At 40.2% G+C, this 23,764-nt stretch overlaps 2 protein-coding genes across 3 annotated transcripts; both read left to right on the top strand.

Moving 5' to 3' along the window:
* The first annotated feature begins 378 nt into the window (after window positions 1-378).
* Window positions 379-10,448, top strand: wu:fb74b10 (uncharacterized). 2 transcript variants are annotated; one of them, XM_063482448.1, is made up of 6 exons: window positions 379-567; window positions 5,949-6,094; window positions 6,170-6,244; window positions 8,590-9,133; window positions 9,250-9,419; window positions 9,597-10,448. In XM_063482448.1, the coding sequence occupies exons 1-6, from the start codon at window positions 447-449 to the stop codon at window positions 10,128-10,130; spliced, it is 1,590 nt and encodes a 529-aa protein (XP_063338518.1). In that variant the 5' UTR covers window positions 379-446; the 3' UTR covers window positions 10,131-10,448. The 2 variants fall into 2 exon arrangements, with proteins under 2 accessions (XP_063338518.1, XP_063338517.1); XM_063482447.1 differs by having other exon boundaries at window positions 5,949-6,244.
* A 4,544-nt stretch (window positions 10,449-14,992) lies between these two features.
* On the top strand, window positions 14,993-23,392 carry LOC134633041 (zinc finger protein 892-like). Its single transcript, XM_063481899.1, has 4 exons — window positions 14,993-15,346; window positions 16,899-16,985; window positions 19,844-19,983; window positions 20,411-23,392. Exons 1-4 carry the CDS (start codon window positions 15,165-15,167, stop codon window positions 21,859-21,861), a joined length of 1,860 nt encoding a protein of 619 aa, XP_063337969.1. The 5' UTR covers window positions 14,993-15,164; the 3' UTR covers window positions 21,862-23,392.
* Window positions 23,393-23,764: the final 372 nt, after the last annotated feature.

Genomic DNA, 23,764 nt, shown 5'->3' with positions numbered 1-23,764 from the left:
TAATTACTGAAAAATCCACTGTGAAATACTACATCATCAGTAATACTCCTTCGCCTAGCATGATTGCATCTTACATCATTACCTTATTCTATTAAATCACACCCATTCATCTTAGAGATGTCACCTAAAGGAACACTAAAGTATTTTTGTGCAGATATACTAATACTTTTAAACTAAGATTAATTTTGAAATTAATCTGGAATAGAAAAGTTATCCTGTTTCGAGCTCGATTATATTACTTTTTTAAAAATACAATAATAATAATAATATGTCAATAAATTCGTATCGGATTCATGTTTACAGATGTCTCCAGTTATAACGCATGATGTCATCTGTAGACGCGGGACCCGAGCAGCAGTGACGTGTAAGTGTGCGACTGTGATCTTTTGTGCTGACTCCGAAGGAGCCTGCAGTTTATTGTGAAGCAGAAAATATCTGCGGACACCATGAATGGAGCGGATTATCTGCAGCAGCACAGCGCTGAGAGTCTGTCCTTCGAAGAGATGCAGCAGATTAACCCGCTCGGAGTCCATCAGCAGCAAAAAGACGAGGGCAGCCAAACCTCCGGTGAGAATAACGACAGATTTAATGTGGAGGAAACGGGCTAGCTGCTAACACACCAAACAGGGACGGGATGGCCGTGTGTTTTTTTTTTCCTTCACTTCATTAAATCAGTTCACATTATCCTGGGACAGCTCGTAGGACACAAGTAACACCGGTGTGAGTTAAGGTTGGTTACGAGGAGGAGTGCAGCGATCCAATCTTTCCCAGTTTCCGATCTGCTTCAGGGTGGAGGGCTGATTATGCATCTACAGCTGTGGTCACAGGTTTACATCCACTCATCATGGGCACGAATGTCACTGTAATATGGAGTTTAACTGATCTTTTTGCAGTGTGGAATGATTGTATTTTTAATGCGTGTTTTTTTTCCTCTTTAATCCACACAGGGTGAAAAATATACATACAGACTCAAATATAAACATAAAATAATATAAAATATAAACTTTTGGTTGGCTAAATGTCCCTTAACGAACTGCACTTCAGTTTTTTGTTGTTTTTGTATCCATCAACAAGCTTCTGGCATAATTCTGAGTGAATATTTGACCACTCTTCCTGGCATAATTTTTGTTTTTAAATTGGTTCATTTCTTGGCACAGATCAGCTCTTAAGTATAGTGCTCAAATAGGGTTGAGGTCGGAGCCACGTAAATCCAGAAGTTTAATGCTAGCCTGCTTTATCCATTTCAAAACCAGTGGTGTGTTTGGGATCGTTCTCCTGCGGAAACATCCAACCATGTCCAAGCTTGAACCATCAAGCTGTTGATCTGATGTGAAGTTGAGGGATTTGGAGGTAGTTTTCCTTCTTAATTATTCTATTCACGTTGTGTTATATACCAGTACCACTGGCAGGAAACGGGCCACAGCATGTTTGACAGTCAGTCTTCTTAGGTTTGAATTCTTCAGCTTGACTCTTGTATTTGTGACCAAACAGCTCAATCTTTGTGTCGTCTGACCATAAAAATTTTCTCGAGAAGGTATTTGGCTCGTCCACGTGGGCAGCTGCAGATTTCAGTTGAGCTTGAAGGTTTTGATTTTGTAGCTGAGGCTTCTTTGTTGGTCGGTACCCTGTAACCCTGGCTTCACTGTGGACAGTTGTGCTGGTGTTACAGTAGTTTCCAGTTCATGGCAGGTATGAGACTCGATGGTTCCTGGGCTGTTCCTGAACATCCTAACCATAGTCCTCCTTTCTGAGTCTGACAGTTCTTCTTCAAGACCAAAGTGGTGACACGTCTGAATAATTTGTACTTGCGTATTGATCTTGGAATATGCAGCTGTCTAAAAAATGGCTCAGAGCGAGCTTCCCAGCTTCTGTAAATCTATCATTCTTCTCAGAACTGAATTCTTTGTACTTTCCCTATGTTCTCAGTATCCGTCAGTCCACTGAGCGGCGTCAAACAAATCCTTTTTATGCTGCAAAGAGAAACTACCAGCTGTCATCAATCATGATCATTAATGAGAAGTTAATAGAAAACATCTCTGCAGATCCTTAAACATCCTGGTTTAAGCTGCATCCTTAGGTCAGGTTCTACAGAGCACTGTTTACAAAAGCAGTCATCACAGCAATGGCTTCTTCCCCCAGGCTGGATGGACACTGAAATAACCCACTGTTCAGGCCATGTGCACATTGTACTACACAATTTGCACTTTTAAAATTAATATCTAAGGTTCATCAAGGTTGCACTCACCAGTATATAGAAGTTTGTTATAGTTTGTATAGTTTTTTAAGACTTTCTGTTACTTGTATCCTTATATTATTATCTCCTTGTGAATATATTGCTTATTTAAAATGGTTTCTTTTTGTATACAGAGAGCAAAGGGAACCAGAGTCAGATTCCTCATCTGTATGCACAAACTCGGCCAAATAAAGATGACTCTGAATCTGAATAGGCTTTGATCTAGACAACTTAAGACATTACAGAACCTTTGGCATCACTCATTAAAAGGCCAAAATCACCATGGTGTTCATGCCCTTGATGAGTGGATGGAAACTTCTGACCAGAACTGTAACCATAGCAGTGTTTTCTTCTGACTGAACACTCAAATTACTTTTTACTTGCTTTACAAGCCACATTCACACATTTACACACCACTTCTTACTGTGTGCCTTTGTGTGCTGGTGGAGCAGGGCATCAAATTAGCTCCACTTTTAAGGTGCAGCAGTCTAAGCACAGAAGCCCACGCTGTCTCTAAGGGCTGATTTGGATTTCTGTGGGGAATCTTTGTAGAGCCGGTGACGTAACCTACATAAGTGGCTGACATTTTTGCTGGCATTTACACTTGTGCAGGTGCATTATGGGTTAGTTGTGGTTTGTCCCGGTGTTTCATATGTAGTGCCAGCCAACAGAAATAAATAAAATACTGGGTCCTCACCTTTGTCAGAAAAACATGTTTTTCCTTGTAGTTTTCCCCCATTCTTTGTAGTTTCAGCATTCTCCTTCCAGGAATTTGCTGGTATTTGTGAGTCGTTATATTGATGCTGTAATTATTATTCCTTGTATCAAGACAGCAATTGTTATTCTCTCACTAATCAACAGCGCTGAACAGAACAATCACATTAGTTGGCAACTTTGACCTGACATGTAGTTACATTCCCCAGGAGGTGCATGTCAGGATAAGCCAGAGATTGCACACTTACACAGAGAGCAGAGACATCCTTCAGATGAGTCTTGTTTCTTCTACTTTTATCTGCAGTGTCATTATTTCACTTCTGTCACTGCCCACAGCTCGTTGCCATAGGTGAGGGTAGCAGCATATTATAGGGGTGCACCAAACATAATGAGAAAGACAGGGAAGCTTATGAAAAAACCATTAGCAAACACACAAATAAAAGTTGTTGTTGGTGGTTGTTGTTGTTTTTTTTGTTTGTTTGTTTTTGCAGTTTGCAGTTTACAAGTCAGGTCCATGCCAAATAGCACTAATGGATATGTAACCATGACAAAGTCATACAAAGAAAAAATGGACGTTTCTCTTGAATTGGACTGAGTTATAATTTATATGCAGTTTATTTTTCCTAATGTGTTATGTTTGTGTGTTCCTGATGGTTTTGCTTGTTTGTTTAAACTTCTGTTTTAATATGTAAGTGACCTCATTTCTTATGTTTATTTGTTTTTTTTTTATGCCCGTGAAGCTCTTTGAGCCTCTTTATGTGATTATGTATGAGGCAAATAAAAATGAATTGGACTGAATTGGATTTAGTGACCATTTGAATCTGTTTTTTAAGCGCACATATAATGCAGTGCCAACTGGTGGCCACACTGAGGGAAAAAAATCTAAACTAAACTGAGCAGTTAGCTCAGGTGATGAATATGTTAACATTCTTTATGTATTTATATCAGTATGTTAAATATATTTCCTGGGAATAGAGTAGATTGCAGTCAGCTGTGTTCTGTCATCTTACTCCTCCCAGTTAAGTGTATAATCCTAGCTATCCGCCTATTAAGTCTGAGGTCATGAGTCATTTCCGGGTCCAAACTCCTCTTCAGGTCCCAAACAAACACTGAGAGATAAAAACTGTCTAAATTCTTTCATCTTTAATAAAATGATCAGTGTGGCTGCTCTGCAATAAAGTTTCAAATCCAGGCATCCATGAGAAACAGGATTTATGAAGTTTAACAAAGTTTGAAGTTCTGAAAAATTTCTGAAATTTCTGAAAAATTAAAACATACAGCTCTGCTATCACTTCCAACATAAATGAAGACAGAAAACTAAACAGCAGTGACGTTTGTAGGGTTGCTGAAGTTGGGCTAGCTGGTGTATAATGATGTGGTGTAGGGCTGCACGATTTTGCATAAAATGAGAATCACGATTTTTTTGCTTAGAATTGAGATCACGATTTTCTTTTCCAATATAAATATTTATTGCACTTATTAACTGCACATCAACTTCGTAACAGTTGAAACTGAACATAAAAACAATAAATAAACATTAAAACAATAAATGCCTCACATTTTGTGGTTGCCGTAAAATGTTGTACTGCTTGAAATTCCGTCTCCACCTTTGCTCGACACTGCGTGTATAGAGCAGGTAGTGCAACAATAGAAAAATAGTTGCGGGACGGCACTGTGTAGCATTTGTCTAGGGTGTTGATCATTTTCCTAAATCCCTCGTTTTGCACAGTGTTGATATATCTTTGGTCAGGTGATAAGTAATAGCCTCCGTAATTTCTTTGTGCCTGCGGGAGTTCGACGGGTATGGGGAAGCGCTGTATAAGGTTCCCGTTATTGATGTTTGGGTGGTTGACCGGGACGGATTTTCTCCTGTCACTTTCTCGTCATCCCTGACGTGTTCTCCGTTGTTTTTTCCCTGCCAATTTGAGCATCACGGCACAGCTTCTGTATCACATGGTATAAGGCTCCGCCCTTGTCATTTGTTGAGCAGGAAGAGTGAGCGCTTGTTTTCATGCAGATTACGTCCCGGATCAAAATGCGGTACAATCGTCGTCGTCTTTTTTTTTTTTTTTTTTTTTAAAATCGTTGTCATTTGGAAATGAGATCGCACATAAGTATGAATCGAGATCGCGATTTTCTAACGATTAATCGTGCAGCCCTAATGTGGTGGCTAGCTACAGCGCTATGGTTAGCATAATATAAACACACAGTGAAGCTGGAGGATGAACGCAAATCTTTTTCCCATCGATAAAAATTAACATGAAGGTTCACGATTTTTAGGGACAAATGCAATCACATGGCAGGAGAAAGATGCTCTAATTGGACCAAACGTCACTCAGGAGATAATCCATTCAGAATTAGTTAGTCATTAATATACTGCTGCATGGTTTGTATTACTCATAATTTTAAAAATCCCGATCCTCAGCTTCATGTACCCATTCAAATCAGAATGATTTTTTTCTAACCTGATCAAATATTTGATGCCTGGCAAACTGTGAGCTGCTGGGCTGTAGTTACACAGTGAGGTTTTAAAAACTGAGCATTAAAACGTGTAATTTTGTAATAGTTTTGTAATTGATTCATTCTTTGCTGGAAGACATAATTACACACTATTCAATACTCTATATTTATGGGTATAACATATATATCTCATTTTATGGCCTGTACCTTTAAATTATTATTTATATGATGGCTTTGAAGCAGGAATTCTCTTATAAACTCTGCTGAAGCAAAGTGGGGAAAAAACCCAACTTGTTTCACTTTCACAAACTTCTTCATCCTGACAACATTTCTTTTAAAACACTCACTGGAAGTACAATGATAAAGCATTTCTTTTATTCCAGGCTGAAAACCGACTAGAAACACAAGCTTGCTAAAGATTTTCACTCATCTCAGTATAGTTTCATTCTTTCTTCTAATTTCTATCAGATTCCTAGAATACTTCAGGGCTACAATTGCCTTTATAATACTTTAACTCCATGTGTTTGGCTGTTTTCTGCAGAAGTTCAGCAGCTGCTGGAGATGAAAGAGGATCACCCTGAATGGAGCCTCGGTCTGGACCAGCAGGACCGAGAGTCTCTGCAGATAAAGGAGGAACAGGAAGAACTCTGGACCAATCAGGAGGGAGAGCAGCATAATGGATTGAAGGTGACTGATGTCACCACTTTCCCATTCACTATTGTTACTGTAAAGAGTGAAGATGATGATAAAGAGAAGTCTCAGTCTTTGCAGCTTCATCAAAGCCAAACTGAAGACAACAGTGAGATGGAGCCTCTGACCAGCAGCCCAGCTAAACAGGTAAAAACAGAGCCTGATGAAGAGGACTGTGGAGGACCAGAATCAGAAGGGAACCTTGATACACATATTTATTTACAACCAAAAACTGATGTAAAGGCTTCAGACTCTTCTGAGACTGAAGTGAGTAATGATGATGATGACTGGAAGGAGCCTGTATCAGATTCTGGACCTAAAACCAGACACAGTGATGATGTTTGGAAGGTGAGCAGGGAACTTGAGTCAGGCATAAAGAGTCAGGGGGCATTTAACACTTTAAACAAATCCTTTAGCTGCTCAGAGTGTGATAAAGAATTTCTCCAAAAGCAGTCTCTTCAAAAACACATGACATGCCATTCAGAAAAATTATCTTCCAGCTCCAGCTTGGAAATTAAGAAATTTCATACAGTGAGGAAAAATGTAGAGTCTCAGAGGACAGACTACACCGAAGAGAAACCATTTGGCTGTAATGTTTGTGAAACATCTTTAAGACAGCGGTATAGTCTTAAAAGACACATGAGAGTCCACACAGGAGAGAAACCATTTAGTTGCCGTATTTGTGAAAAAAAAAAACATTTGGACATTAGTCTAATCTTACTCAACACATGAGACTCCACACAGATGAGAAACTATTGGGCTGTGATATTTGTGGACAAAGTTTTAACCAAAAGGCACATTTTAATACACACGTTAGAGTTCATACAGGGGAGAAACCATTTGGTTGTAATGTTTGTGAAAAAAGATTTGGAAATCAATCTAATCTCAATAGACACACAAGAGTTCACACAGAAGAGAAACCATTTGGTTGTGATGTTTGTAGCAAAAGATTTTTCATATTCAGGAGATTTGAAAAGACACCAGAGTGTCCACACAGTAGAGAAACAATTTAGTTGTGGTGTTTGTTGTAAAAGATTCAAGCAGAAGATGCATTTCAAGGCTCACAGAAAAGTCCACACAGCAGAGAGGCCATTGGGTTATGAGCCATATAGCTGCGAGGTCTGTGGCAAAAGATTTAACCAAAACACTCATCTTAAGTCTCAAATAAGAATCCACACACGAGAGAAACCTTTCTGTTGTAAGATTTGTACAAAGAAATATAGACATTCTTCTACTTTTACTAAACACATGAAAATTCACACAGGAGAAAAACTGTTTAGATGTGATGTCTTTGGTAAGATATTTACTAATCACGAAAGTTTGAAGATTCACAAGATAGTTCATACTGGAGAGAAACCATATGGCTGTGGTGTTTGTGGCGAAGGATTCAACCGAGGAGGCAATCTAAAGAGACACATGCAACTTCATGTCGGAGAGAAACCATTTGGCTGTGAAGTGTGTGGGAAGAACTTTACATGATCAGAAAAACTGAAAAGACATGTGAAAGTTAATGTAAAAGAGAAACAGTTTGGTAGTGCAGAAATCTTTACATGACAGGGAAGTCTGAGACACATGGGGACATGTTAATACTGTTTCCCCAGTTGTTCACATTTCCATTATTTTGTACAATTAATTGCTACATAAATATAAAACAGTGATACTAGTTGTACTTGGGGTAATATACAATCTATCATTGGTAAATCAGTACTTATAGGTAAGAAATTAGACCTCAGTTAATTTATATCAGGAGAGATAGTTAGAGAAGATCGCCTTTAGGACTTTCTGTTAGCTTCCTGGAAGTCATAATGATCAAGAAAGCCACTATAGGCTTTGGTGGCTAAATGGGTGAAAGACAAGACTTTTACAAATTAGAGTGAGCCTTAATCCCACTGTGAAATGTATCTATTTCTGTGTTTACTTTTTAAAAGAATTTGTTTGAGATGATTTGAGTTGAAGCAAACTTTCTTGGAAATATAATTTTATATATTTTATATTATTTATATTTTATATAATTTTATAATTCTGGGCCTTGGATTTCTACCAAAAGAAAATCATCAGTACTCTGCTATATATAGTTTTAAATAAGGTTTAATGTACTTAAACTTGGAATATAATTTTATTAATTACATGACCAACAATGTGAAACTGTATATAGTTTTTTTCGTTGCCTTAAGCCCCAGTCACACAGGCCTAGAGACCAGTTGACGATCATCCTGCCAACCACTGGTCGCTAGGGTAAAATGTGTAATCCCCGACTGCTTGGCAAGTGGTTGCTGGCTGTCACTAGCTAAAATTAATGGCAAAGAGGTGTATTGTGTTGCACCAAAAACCTCATAGCGATTGCTTTGGTTGCTAGCAGATTGTTACCCATAGTTTGCATGGAAGACCCCAACTTGTCTGCAGACACTCAATGACTACTTGCCGAGCGGTCAGCGGGACTGGTTGGCAACCTTGAGAGCTTTTAATCACTTGACCTCTAACTGTAAATGCAGGTGTGTCGACAGCGCCAACAAGTCTACAGCCAGTCACCAAACATGATGCAAAAAAACGTGTCAAGATTCAGCATACCGCCAATGGAAAGGAGGACTGCACGTAGATCCATGAAGGGAAGAGGGAGATGGCAGAAGTGCCTGCCTGCCAGTTCCAGTTCGGACATCACTCTAGCAACCTCTCAATACCAGAAGGACTCAGATGAAAACAGTGACCCCTCGCTGTCACTCATTGCCAACGTGTCACACACAATGCTGGAGCCGGGCTCCTCAGCCAGCCTGCACGGACGTGTTGGCCACAGAGTTGTGACCGGGGAGCCAGAGTTGGAGATAGAAGATGAAAAGCCAATGGTGTCGCATTGGCCCGGGGCCAAGAAGAGGATCCGGATGGAGCCAGAGGCGACTCTCTCGCCCGAACAGGAAGACCACCTCGTAGAGTGGTTTGCAGCTCACCCCTTCTTCTACGACCAGACAGCACGCGACTTCAAGGACAAGCGCAGGCGAGAGCAGCTGCTGGATCAGAAGGCCGAGGAGCTAGGAGTTACCGGTGAGCTATGTCTCTGTAATTTCTGTTGATGCACAGTATCTTAAAACACTCTAACGTTTTTTATCTTTTTTTAAACGGGACATTTATGTTTGTGGGTTTTTTTTGACTGTGCTCAGGGAACTTCCTCTGGGGGTGGTTCCGCAACATGCGGACCGTCTATGGTAAACTAAGGAAGAAGAAGAATGAGCAGGCGACAAGACCACTGACAGCCAGGCAGCGGTGGACTTCAGATATGTTCAAATTCTTGGACAAGCACATGACCATCCGCAGGAGCAGCCTGGGAAAGGTAGAGTAATATGCCCTTTTGTTTGTTTGTTTTCTCTCCCTTGTAACTGCTCTGTTTAATGGCGTTTCAGCAGCAGGTGAAGTAGTTAAGCAAAAGTAAATGTGCTATAAAATGTCTGCACTTGCCTTGTATGCATTTGATATTTATGTTAATGTTTGTTTGCTTGTGTTTAAAAAGCTTCAAGGGGCACAGTCCACCAATACCGGAGTGGAAGAGGAGGAGGAGGAAGAGGAAGAAGAAGAAGGAGACGAAGAGCCTGCGAGGTCATCAAGTCGTCCTGGGTCTCCGTCTCCTGTTCCCTCCAGTCAAACCCCAAAGTTAAAGGGCAAGAAGGCCAAGCTCGCCAGCCGCTGCGTCAACAAGGCAGTTCTTCAAATCCCAAACAGCATGTCCTCACTGCAGACGGCTATGAGGTCCCTGCAGGTAGCTATGGAGTCCCTGCAGGCGGCCGTTGGGGGGTTGAGCAACAACCGAGTCATGTACTGTCAATACCTGAGCACCGAGGTGGGCATGCTAACAGAGGAACAGTGGTCAATGTTTCAGCAGGAGACTATGGGGATGCTTATTCGTTTCCGTACTGCCCGTCAGCAGCGGCAGCAGCCCTCAGTTCCAGTCCTCCTCCCTCCGGGCTCCATGGAGTCGATTCCAGGCCCGAGCAGCACTCTGCTCAGCAGTTCCTATTTCCAGTCCCGGCCAGCACCACCCCAGTAGCCTCTGTCCCAGCAAATTAATTTTTTTATTGACTTTGTGAACTATTTCACAATTTATTTACTGATCATAGCTGAGTGTTTATGTTAATAAACAATCATGTTTCACTGGTACTTACTTCTTGATTCCTTGTATCACAGTAGTAAAACTTGTGCCTTACAGCTGCAAGACATTTTAATTGGCGCAACTTTTACTTTGAAGGCGGAGGGTCTCAGTTTCTTGTCGGTGTTATGTGTAAAATTGAAAAATAGAAAAAGCAGATGTTTCTCATTATATTGTACTTTATATATGGACCATTGTGACCTTTAAATTCTTATATTCTAAATTTGAAATTAAAATTTCAATTTCTTTTCATGTGAGTGAACTATCTTGTATTTTTTATTTATTACACTGGGATATAGGGATACCAAAAAAGCTAAAAATAATTGCCTTATTCATTCAAATCTCTCCACAGCCACAAGTTAGCCTACCAGGTTAGAGCTCCAGCAGTGTTATAGTCATGCTTCAGGTAGACTCGCTGCCTTTTGTCATCATGACTTCCTGCTACAAATATCTTGCATGACTGCCTCGTCTCTCCAGGCTTTGGGGATAATGTGTTTGGCATTTTCCTCATTATCCAGGACTGAACACAACAGTTAGACACATGTGGACACAATCAAACTAATGGCATCTGGCATTTGTTGAAGTTCTGTGGAGAGACAACAGAAGCTGTGGCCAAGTATCTCTTTTTTGTTTTCCACTGTATTTATGCTTGACGAAAGTTGGTAGCTAAGGATTCTCTGGTGAACTGTCAAGCATTGACTGTCAGTACTCTGCACTCCATTAAGTGCCAAACTTCTTACTCACCTCCTGTCAACTGTCAGGGTGCCTGGCATAGACGTGACACCATCTTCGGGGTGTCTACAGTGGCACCACAGACCTCATGAGCAACACCAGAAATGGCGCTATACTAACCACAGACAGAAGACTAGAGTGCGATAGCTGCTGGTAGTCACCAGGTACTGGGCAGTCGATGCCATTTTCAAGCCAGGTTAAAAGGACAGCTGCAGTTAGAAGATGCCTTTGTCAGGCAGACGATCTGCAGAAGCATGTGATACATGGCAGACTTAATTCTCAGGGATTAAACAAAGACAACCCTCTCCAATTCTGCCATCAAGTTCTCTTATTGAACTACTGAATTCAGCATGTTACCAATGCCTGAGGATAGCCATCACTACACTAAGGATGGAGAGTAAAGAGACATAATGAGATCTGAATTGTCCGGCAAGGTGAGTAGGACTGGAGTTGCTCTGAGGATCCTGCTACATATACCCAGTCTGGGTTGATCTCCCACCAGGTGCTGACCACTGAATAGTTACCTGCCAATTGGTAGGGGAGGTCCACAACCAGCAACCGATCTGAGATGATTCAGTTGCACAACCAATCGCCAACCACCTAGCAAATGAAAATATGAACTTCACTTGATTTAGTGGTTGCTGGAGGTCATGAGTATTTGGGGCTGCCCACAGGTCTCTACACCTGTGTGACTGAAGCATTAAATTTATCTGCAGCACTCGTGCTTACCTGCATTGTCAACCACTGAAGACACATTTTCAGAAAGAAAACACAAACTCAACATATTAGAAAGCCTTTCTGTCAGAAAACCCTCAGGTTTGATTTCTGCAGAAGGCAGCAGCTGTTTTGGGCTAAACCGAACACAGTGAGTGGGATCTTTAATAAAGTTTAATAAAAATGCAATACTTGTTTCATTATGGATGTAAATCAGCAGCACCTTAGGTAAAGCTTTACCAGTACCAGTATGTTGGATGTATCTGCTGAACCAGCGCTTATTTTGGGCACCAGGTTGGCCTGGGAACAGTTTTTAACTCTGAACGACAAAGTTTAGTGAGCAGAACTCAATATCAGATTAATTCAGTGGTGTATTTCAATGTTGTTAAAATTTAGTTTATAAAATTTTGATGACATGGGGTTTTTTTTTTTCATTTTCACGATTTTTCATGAGCATTGCAATTTAAATGGCAAAAGCAGTGTAATTCTGGTTGTAAAGGTTCCTCCAGCTGGCTGAGTGTATTTGTTAGCAACTGGGTAATCAGTCATGTATGTGTAATGTCAAAGAGTATGATTATGACTGTGGAGGACCAGAGCTCCCAACAAAAAATAAATAAAAGACTAAAACAAACAAATTAATTTGCTTTTAAAACAAAGAGTGCTAAAATAAAAGTAGGCATGAATTAACATGTAAAATGTGACCAGTTGATACTTCTCTTGTATTTGCTTTTTGTGTTTATTTCTCAGTTTGCTGACTTTGTAATGTTCATTTAGATAAATCTGTTTCATTTTCTTTGTTTCTTGAAACATTTACGTCTGTCTTCTTTTTGTGACGATGAAATGTAAACTAGACCCATTTAAATTCTTAACTGTTGAGCAACTAAAATTCTTTATGAAGCAAAAATTCAGAATGTGTATGTCGTGTTGTTGAATGCATTTTCTTTCATAAAACAACATTAAATACTTGACCTGTGTTTTGTAGTCACCAGTCTTCTTCTTTAATGGCTTTGTTTGTTTGTTAGGAGCTGCTGTATAGAGCTGACAAAAACTCCACAGGATACCTTTTAATAGAAGAGGTAATGCCTCCTTTCCCCCCAGCTGTTTTGAAACAACGTAAACATTTTCAAAAAGTAATTAATATTACTGATATCAACATTTCATGTGTTTTGTTTTTGAACTATTTAGTTTTGAGGTTTTAAACTCTTTGCAAATGGCCTCATTCTAATTTTATTTACATGTTGTATTCCAACATTTGGAAACAAGTTTAATTTAAAAAAGTGGGTAGAAGAGGAACTGCGTACTTTATAAACAGTGCTTCATTAATTCAAATTTTATTAAATGGATGCTCAGTATAGTTACATGCACAGACCTGTTACAGGACACATCTTCAGAGGAAGATTTGAATATTTAAGATTAAAAATAGCATCCACCGGATTGTTTTTTTTAATGCTCAAATTTGTATTTTGAAGAAAGAAAACGGCTTCTTTTGGGGTGTTTTTATTCTTTAATAAAAAAAAATTAAAAATTTAAAAATAATGACTGTGAAAATAAATTACGATTTAAGATGTACTGAATAGGTGAAGCCGTTTTATTAAATAGCTATGGATGCAGCAAAAATAAAACAATAATTGGTTTATTTTTACATTATGCATCTTAAATGTGTTCTTGTATGTTTTTGTGCGCTGTGCACATTTCACACAGTGCATTATACTGTATATAAAAGACAAATAACCACATGTGTTATATAACCATGTGTTATATAACCATATGTGTTTATTGTATGTTAATAACTGTATTTGCGTTTTTATTGTTCTTAATATGGACGTTAAAATGCTTTGTTTGTCACTGTGTAATGTCTTGTTGTTGTTGTTTTTTTACATTAAAAAAACTTTTAAAAAACTGTAAGTGCAAATAACCTTTAATCACAAACAATATTAAACACAATTAGAACACATGTGTGCTTAAGTAGCTCCATGTCATACTACTCGATATATTGAAACGACATAATGTATTCTGTATCCACTACATAAAAATACATAAAATATTATTCTACAAATGTGTTGTACAGTGTTATTATTAAGTTTGGTAGCAGTTTATTAAGTAATTAAAATTAACTGCTCGGATTTTTCACCATGGTGATAATCCCAAAATGATCCCAAACACACTGCCAGTGCAGTAAATACATACCTGGATAGAAAAGCACAGAGTGGAGCCCTGTCGGTCATGGATCAGCCTCCCCAGAGCCCGGACCTCAACATTACTGAGGTAGTGTGGGATCATGCTGACAGAGAACAGAACAAAAGGCAGAAACATCCGAATGTTCTTAAAGAAGTACTATTCCTGAAGATCCTTTCAGAGCTGATAAATGAGCGACTCAGTGGTAATATCAGTGTAGAGGCTTGCACACAACACAGCATTCACATTTGTCTTTCTTTAAATATAAGGTTTAATTTACAGGATAATAAATAACCGGTTTGGTTTAGAATTAATTCACATGACACTGTATTCTAAAATAAGTGCGCACATTATAGTTTACACTGTTATGTATGATTTAATCTTTGTTTAGAGTTACCTTAGTTGCAGCTGCTCCAGTCCCTGGAAAAGGGGCGAAGCGAGCCTTGATGGAAAACTGCAAATTGCCTCATTCCATAACTCGGGACCATGCCGGGGGGGATTAGAGTTCATTATGTTAGTTTCAGTTAGGTTTTTTGTGTGTTTTACCCCTCTTTGTGTTTGTTGTGGGCTGATCAGCCACTATTTAATTTTCCCCTTTGTGTCGTTTAGTTAGGTCAGTTTGTTTGAGTATTTTTTCAGTATTGTTTGTTAACTTTGAGTAGAGTTCTGTTATTTTGACCTCTTTTATGGGTCCAAGATTATGATTTTTTGTATGATTTAACCAACTGTGTTTGGGTTAAATAAAAAAAACCTTTTATTTTGGACTTTAACCTGTGCCTGACTTTCCTTCGCTGCTCGGTCCATCACAGTGGTCACACCAAATATTCCCTTTTAAGCTCATTAGAACCATGAAAACTCTGTTTTTATTTTGTATTTTTATCCTTATATACTAGATATACTTATATTCCATGTATGTTTGCACGTTTTAATAAGTCACTGCACCTATTTTATATTTTCTTGGGGGATGGCTCAAAGTTTTGCACAGAACTGTACTTGACCCATGAAAACATTCCTCTCACCATCATCTTTTTCATGTGCATCCTCATGCATCCCACTGAGGAAACCGTTTAGCTAGCAGAGACTAGGTAGGAACCTTTTGCTGGTTCTCCGGTGTTGCTAGGGGGAACAAAATACGGATCGGGTTGGTCATCAAAGAAAGGTCGGCTCTGTGTTCGTGTGGACCCTCCTGATGGAGGGGTTGTATTGTCCCTGTAGAACCGCCGCTGGAGCTGGATAATCGCTTTGTTTGGAAAGCCGAAGCCTGGAAAACAAACTGAGGATGAAGATTAATCATTTTTAAGAGGAAGAAAAGCGATGGAGCTGCAGACCTCACCGTCAGAGCAGCGAAAATACAAAGAAGCAAAACTAATCCTGGAAAGGACGCCTCAGGGAAGCACCAGGGTAGATCTCGGGCTTGCTTTCTCCAGGTGGGATGCACTGAAGAGGGACAGATGCTTCCAGACTGACGCTGAACTGGCCGCCTTTCTGCTGGACTGGTAATTTAATCTACCTGTGTGATTAAAAATAGGTTGTAGGCATCAAAATAAGATCAACAACAGGATCAAATTAACCGAATAATGTAAAATTAATATCTGTGCGCATTGGTTGGGATTGATTTAATGATCAGTTTATTCAAATTATTTAAATGTTTAAATACTGCACGGAATTGATGAAACAAAAGTGTCAGCTAGTCCTTTAACACCTGTGCTGCTACATGATTGGACAGATATTTATGTCCCAAACACACATGAATGTGACTGGTTTGCTTGCTGGTTAGAGATGGATAGATGAGAGCCTGCAGAGGCACACACACACACACACACACACACACACACACACACACACACACACACACACACACAGTCACAGTCGCTCACTCAGCCCGTCAGTCAAGCTGACCTGCATCCCGCAGCACAGACCGCAGGAGAGCGAAGCATCTGCCCGTATGTTCACATGTAACGCTGGGCCTAAATCTCGGTAGTGTGTATGAAAATTTCACACAAACCTATGTGTCATTTCTACTTTATTACCTGAACAACAACCACATCTACGAGTATGCTTTGCTTGCCTGCTCCCTTTTTCTCAGAAGGCTGCTCGAGCAGATGGATCCGCATGTTTGATTTACAGCAGATGGCCTCCACGACTCAACCCTCGCCAGGGATTGCTCTCTCCTCCCAGTCTCGAACCTGGAGATTTGCATGTGTTCGCCACAATACTGCTGAGCTGCTCTACACTGTGGATCCTACTGTTCAGAATTATAATTAAAAGTAAATAGATAAGAAGATATTAAATTATATGTAAAACAAACAAAAGAAAAGTACTAACAGTTACATTTTGTTAGAAAATGAGACATATGTGCAGTGATTTATTGAAATATGTGCAAGCATATATAGAAATGCAGGATATGAGGCAGAAACAGTTTACAAGTGAATATTTGGTGAGAGCACCTTTATTCTACAACACAGACTCAACTCGCTTAAAAAAAGAAAGTCTGGCTCTTTGGAAGCAACATACGTGTTTCCTTATTTTTTAATATAGAAGCATGGTGTTTCATTTTTTAATAGTACCAGCTGTCTGCTGCTGCTACACGAAGAATGACCTCCAACTCTGACCGAACTTCTTGAAATAGAAAAGGGTCAGATAAACAAACTGTTGTTTGCAGGGTCGTGCTGGTTATCAGGAGCGCTCTTTTCATTTGCCGATGGCCTGAGGGTCATTGTGGCCTGCAGTGATCAGACTGTGTGCTGTGGGTGAGGGGCTCAGTGTTGGCACGATGCTGGGTTTGAATTCACCGGCCAGCCGGAATTCAAATTTCTCTCCATTCTCTTCCTTTGCTTCTCCCCACAGTCCACAGACATGCATGTTAGGTTAACCTCTGATTCTAAATTATGCTCAGGTGTGAATGTAGCCATGCAACCTGGCAGTCTCTCTAGGACGTATCCCGATTTTCACCCTATGACAGCCGGGTTAGGCCACAGCTGGTATTTCAGTGTTATGCAGATGAGTCGTGTAGCTCTTGAAACTCTTAATTTGCTTTTGTTGTTGCAGTTACGAGAGCAGAGTCACAACATCAAGTTCCATGAATGGAAAACCTCCAGCAGTCTCTCAATGTGATGATTCTAGAGGGACAGAAAGGTGAGTCATCGCTCTGAAATAGCTCCTGTCATGTCACACATGTGAGAAAGCACAACCGTGGGCGATGTGCTTCATTCATAAACTGTGCATATGAATGTCTCACGCACAAATCTCTGGGTCATTAACATGTTTTTGTTTTTTGTGTACCTACAAATGATGCAGGGCTGAGTTTCTCAAACTAAGATTAATAGCAATCATATTCATTTAGTTGTCTTTACAAGTTTTTAAACAATGTAAACAAGAAAGCTGGGAACAGGATGAATTAAACAAATGACTGAGGTCAACCATTCAAAGGAACAGACGGTGCAAGAAAGGTGAAGAAGACAGGGCAGGCAGGGTGGAGTGGGTGGAGACGAGTGTCGGGGTGATTTGTGACAGATGGCAGTGAGATCTGATGGTTTGGAGACGGTGTATCCTGCAAGCCGGGGTAGAAAGAGATTGAAGTGTGTGTCGTTTTATTGGAGCCTTCTGCCCAGGCCACTAAAATCATCACAGGAGTTACAAGTGCCACGATCAATAGGGGAGTTACCATTAACAGGTGGGGCTGATAGGATTTGACCTGCAGGGCTACTCAGGTCTCTTCATTTCAGGGTTAGCAGGGAAGACATCTGGACGATTTTGAGGTAGTTAATACTGGACGAGTCCTCTCACCCACATCAGCTGAACTCTGCAATATCTACTGGGTAAGACTCAAAGGATCAGAGATTAGGACTTTTTATTCAGAGAACCAAAATCAACTTCCTGTACAAAGGTTTTGTGGGTCTGCGAGGCCGAGCTGATGTTAAAATTTTCATCTGGGTTGAGCAGCATGGGCAAGATTAGGAATGAGTCCATCAGAGTGACAGCTCAGAGTCAGAGAGGCGAGGCTGAGATAGTTTGGAGAGGTGAAGAGGAGGGAGAGTGGATATTTTGCACAAAGGATGTAAAAAAATGGAGCTGCCAGACAAGAAGGAAAAGAGGAAGACCTCAGAGAAGATTTGTGGATGCAGTGAAGGAGCAACATGTAGTGGGTTAGTGAAACAGAAAAAGGATGCTGGCACAGGATGAGATGGAGACAGATGATGCACTGTGGTGAACCCTAAAGGGAGCAGCCAAATTAAGAAGAAGAAGAAATCAAATTAAATATAATGAACTCCGAAGTCTGCTCTTTGTCACATATTCTGAGAGGCAACCCTGTCTCTACCAGAGGAAGAGAGATAAATGGGTTAGCAATGTCAAGATTAAAGTCAGATGATCCACAAAGGTTGCTGTCTCTTTATGTGGCTGGATCACCACGGCAACCTGGACTGAACGTGTAACTTTACCTTCAGCAGGTTCAGAGTTTGAGTGTAAAATCATCACGTTTTATTTATAATATCCTCTAAGTGTAATATACAGTTAGGTTTTAGACAGTGACGCTTTTTAAAAAAATATATATATTTGGGGCTTTTCAGCCTTGATTGCAGTTGGACAGTGGAGAGAGAAAACGGGAAAGTCTCAGGGTAGATTGGAAATACATCATCCTCAAAAACCTCACTTTCTTGTGGGGTCCCCCAGGGGTCCATTCTTGGCCCAGTCCTTTTTTCAATTTACATGCTCCCTATGGGTTCATTTTTTTAAAAACATGACATCTCTTTCCATTGCTATGCAGACGACTCACAGGTTTACCTGCCACTGAAACATGAATTTGTGAGTCCTCTGAAGGTTTTACTAGATTGTTTGGAGGATGTTAAGGCATGGATGGCTTTAAACTTTCTTAACTTGAATGAACAGGAAACAGAGGTGATTGTGTTTGGTCCCTGTGACCACTACGACACTGGCCCTTTAGAAATTTATTTTAAAAAAAAACCTTTGCAAAGAGGAGTGATTTTTGTCTGTAATCTAACGTTTGATAAACAGATTGATGCTGTAATCAAGACGAGTTTCTTTCATCTCCAGCTACTTGCAAAAGTGACGCCATTCCTCTGTTTCAGAGACTTTGAGAGAGGTGTCGATGCCTTCATTTCATCTCGCCTCAACTTTTGTAATAGTCTTTACTCAGGTGTCAGTCTGTCATCAGTTAGCCGTCTGCAGCCCACACAAGCGAGGCCACATATCTCCCAAACTAGCATCCTTACACTGGCTGCCAGTTAGATTTCAAATGGATTTTAAGATTTTATTATTTGTTTTTTTATGGTGTTGCACAGGTTAGCACCCTCATACCTTTCTGATCTTTTAAATTGGTACACTCCTGCAAGCTCACTGAGGTCTGCGGATCAAATGCTCCTAGCTGTCCCGAGGTCCAGTTTAAAGCACAGAGTTGACCGGGCCTTTGCTGTGACTGCCCCCTTCACATCAGGACCTCCCCAACCTCACTTTCAAAACCCGTCTGAAAACCCACTTTTTTTCCTTGGCTTTTAAATCAGAATGAGTTTGTACAACTTTTATTTGTCTTACTTACTCAAACGTTCTCATTTTATCCTCCTTTTTCTTGTTTTTATTTCTTTTGATTATCTTAAATGTACGGCACCTTAGTCAACAGTTGTTGTTTTAAATGTGCTATATAAATACGTTTGGCTTTGACTGTAATGCAGAGGCTCGAATCTAGTCAGTCTTAGGTCAAGTGAAAGAGAAACTCTTTTTCACTGTTTGACTTAAAATCCGCTCTCTTGGTGTGCAGAAGTACTTATGGACCTAACTATGGATCTTAAGCTCAGACATATTTAGTCTCTCACAAATAAATCCAGTCAATTGGACACGTGACCGCTTTGTACAGAGTTGTGGTACACACTTGTATACTGCACATATATTATGTACAAGTGATGAGTTAGTTAAATTCATGCCTAAGGTTTGCCAATTGTAAGAAATACTAATATTAATGATTGATATTCATGTTTCAGGCAGCTGTATTCAAAAGTACGAAGCGGAGTGTCTGATATAGAAAATCTTCGCCCGGATGAGCCCAGAGTCGACATTTTTGTGTCTCCCACACCGGTCAAATCAGAAGATTCAGCACAGATACACACCAGGAAAAGTCTGGGTAAAAGACGCACACATTTGTTTGCCTTCATTTTAGACTATAAGCATAGAAAAAATGTAAATTTTTGGTTAAACAAAAATTAATTTAATGTAATTAAGTTAATTTGTAACTGCATTATCTTTACCCCAGTTTTTCCAGTCGTGATAGTAGATGTGGTCTGGTATACTGACAAAGAAGCAGTCTTTTTACATTCTAGACTGTGGCTCAGTGAGTAAATGCAGTCTTCCAGCCACAGAGACACCTTAGATACACCTCAGACATTAACAGAGAAAGACGTGTCAGAGTTCATAGTCATTATTGGCTAAATAGCGTAAAGGCAGACAAATGCTTTCCCATGAAATGTTTGCTCCTTAAAATATTATTAAACTCCAGAGAATCTCTGCTAATGTTTTAAATATTAAATGTATGCATGTTTTTGTTGTTTTAGTTTTCCCTCCAGAGGACGAGCAGGTCGAGCAGGACCAGAAGGACTCAGTCCTGCTCCACATTAAGGAGGAACAGGAGGAACTCTTGACCAGTCAGGATGGAGAGCAGCTTAATGGTCTACAGGAGGCTGATAACGCCACACTTCCATTCTCTCATGTTGTTGTGAAGAGTGAAGATGATGAAGAGAAACCTCCGTGTTCACAGCTTCTTCATAGCCAAACCGAAGACAACACAGAGGCAGAGAGGCGTCAAATCAGCTGCTCAACAAAAATAAAAACAGAAACTGACAGAGAGGACAGTGAAGGAGCAGAGCCAGCTGGGAACCCGGAGTCAAATAACCTGTTACAGCAAAACACAGATGCAAAGACCTTTACCTCTGGTGAAACTGAAGTCAGTATTGGTGCTGATGATGAGGATAATGACACAGATGATTGGCAGGAGCCTTTGTCAGATTCTGCATCTGAAACTGAAGAAAGTGACAGTGACTGTAAGAAGAGCAGGGCCAAAGCCTTCACCTGCTCTGAGTGTGGTAAACGGTTTCAGTACAAGTGGTCTCTTCAGAGACACGTGACACGCCATTCAGGAAAAACCTCTTTGGGCAGCTTCACCAATAAGAAATGTTTTCCAGTGAAGCAAACTGCAGATTTACAGATCAAAGTCCACACAGGAGAGAAACCATTTGGCTGCAGTCTTTGTGGACAAAGGTTTAGAGATCAGTATAATCTTAAAAGGCACATGAGAATCCACACAGGAGAGAAACCATTTGGCTGTGGCATTTGTGGTAAAAGATTTAATGGCGAGGGAAATCTGAAAATACACAAAAGAGTTCACACGGGAGAAAAACCATTTGGATGTGGTGTTTGTGGTAGAAAATTTAAGCAGAAGTCACATTTTAAGAAACACATCATGGTTCACACCGAAGAAAGACCTTTTAGTTGCGATGTGTGTGGGAAAGGATTTAAATGGAGGATCCACATGAAGACTCACAGGAGAATACACACAGATGAGAAACTGTTTGGTTGTGACGTTTGCGGTCGAAGATATAACTGTGAAAGAAATCTTAAGATACACATGAGAGGCCACTCAGACGAGAGACCGTTCGGTTGTGACATTTGTGGTAGGAGGTTTAACTGCAACAGAAATCTTAAGATACACAAGAAGGTCCACACGGGGGAGAGACCATTCGCCTGCGGTGTTTGTGGTAAGAGGTTTTCACAGGTAGGGGCTCGGAACAGGCACAGGAGCGTCCATACTGAAGAGAAACCATTCGCTTGTGATTTGTGTGGACAGAAATTTAACCGAGAGGGTAATCTTGAAAGGCACAAGAGGGTTCATACGGGAGAGAAACCATTTGGCTGTGACATTTGTGGACAAAAATTTACCCGAGAGGGAAGCCTGAAGAGACATATGAGGAACAAGGCAATAAACCATTTGCATGCAGTGAAAGATTAACTGTAATCTCATAACTTAATGTTACATTACTAATACACTGCTTAAAAAAACTTAAGGAACAAGGATCAATATCTATACTCATATGAACTATGTAGTGTGTGACGAATGAAAGAGTGCCTGAAAATCAAAGTGACATAATTTTGCTGCAGCAACTCAAAATGATGCTCAGTCGCTTGTACGTTCCGCACGTGCTTGTATACATGTCTATAGAGGTCTGTGCGTCCCTCCATGGATACGCCTCCCCAGACCACCGCTGACCCACTGCTAAACCGGTCATGCTGGACGATGTTACAGGCAACATAACGTTCTCCACAGCTTCTCCAGACCCTTTCACATCAGTCCTCATGGTGAACCTGCTCTCATCTGTGAAAAGTACAGGGTGTCAGCTGTTTCTTTGTTTGATCAGAGACATTCACACCTGCTGTGACCTGCTGGAGGTCATTTTGTATCTCTGGCAGTGCTCATCCTGTTTCTCCTTGCACAAAGGAGCAGATCTTATTTCTGTCCCTGTCCAGCTCTCTGTGCTGGGAGACACGTATTAATGTGCCATCTTGGAGGAGTTGGAGTACCTGTGCAACTTTTGTAGGATCTAGGTTTTGCCTCATGCTACCAGTAGTGTAAGGGTATTTGTTCACTGTGGTGCAATTTTATTCACCAGTTTTTCCCAGTTCTGAATGTCACACCCCTCTGCAGCAGCAGTATACGTCTTTGGGTGCAGCTTTAGCTTAATTGGTAACTGTTTGCACCTAACAAGGTGTGACTAAAGACATGCCTGAGGTTGGCTGTTGGGCTCTCCTGGCTGTCATTTTTTTACCAGAGAATATTTAGTCATTTAAAATAAAACCAAAGTTTGTACAAACTCTGGTGTCAGTCTGTTGTGGGCTTGTGTAAAGGCTCTGAGTGGTCATACATCAGCATCATGTTGTTATTATGGATGCGTTTTGAATAATGACCTGAGTGTTTTGTACTGTGACCTTTAGTGTTGTGGAGAAGTTAGTTCACTTTTGGTGGACCATGTGGTACTGGTATGTAATGTGTGGTATTAATGCTGTTTAAGTGATCTTTGTGGACAAAGGGATATCTAAGGCTGGCTAGACCCCATCATGCTCTCGTTTTAGTCATTAAAAATAAAACCTGGTCGTCGATGGTCTTTATTTATGTGAAGGAAAACATAAAGTATAATGAAGTAAATTGTAAATATGGTTCCAAATTTTTATACTCTTGTAGTCTGCACTGTCCTCTTTAAATGTCTCTCTCTCCATATCATAATGAATTTATTTTTATTTTTTTAATAATTTATTAACACCTGGATTTTTGGATGTTCTAATCTGTCTGCACATTCACAACGCGTCGTATATATCTGTGTTTTTGTCAGGAATCAAGTTCAGCTTCATTTTAACTGAATCAGACTGAAAACCAAAAGGGCGGGCGATGTGACCTCAGGATTAGTCAGTGAACTAGCAACAACACTGCTAAAGACACAAACAGAAATAACTTATTGCTCACTGTTGTGGAAAAATAAACTGAGAGTTGAAACCAAACTGTCTTTCTGAGATTTATTGATGAAATCTTTGGAAAAGGATAAACACAGCATGAACGCGTTTCATGACAGCTCCTTTGTACTTGCAGTCTTTCCATGTTTACTTGATAAGAAAGCCTCAAAACGTGTATCATGACCTTGAACACAGCTGACTGCAAGTTTAGTTTCATCAGTGTATGAACCGGTTAAATGAGATGAAATGCAAAGTTCCCATTACATTTCCATCTTTTTGGATGGAATCACTTCACTCTTTTAGTAATTTTTTTTAAATGTAAGAAACAGTAACATTTAATATTAAAGCTTTGAGAAACGATGCTTACATGAGTGAAATAGCCTTACCTGTTTTGTAGGGCATAGGTGTTC

Source organism: Pelmatolapia mariae, linkage group LG8 (assembly GCF_036321145.2).
Source record: "Pelmatolapia mariae isolate MD_Pm_ZW linkage group LG8, Pm_UMD_F_2, whole genome shotgun sequence".
NCBI classification, from domain to species: Eukaryota; Metazoa; Chordata; class Actinopteri; order Cichliformes; family Cichlidae; genus Pelmatolapia; species Pelmatolapia mariae.
Note: the sequence above shows the minus strand (reverse complement) of the source record. Positions and strands in the feature narration are given on the sequence as shown.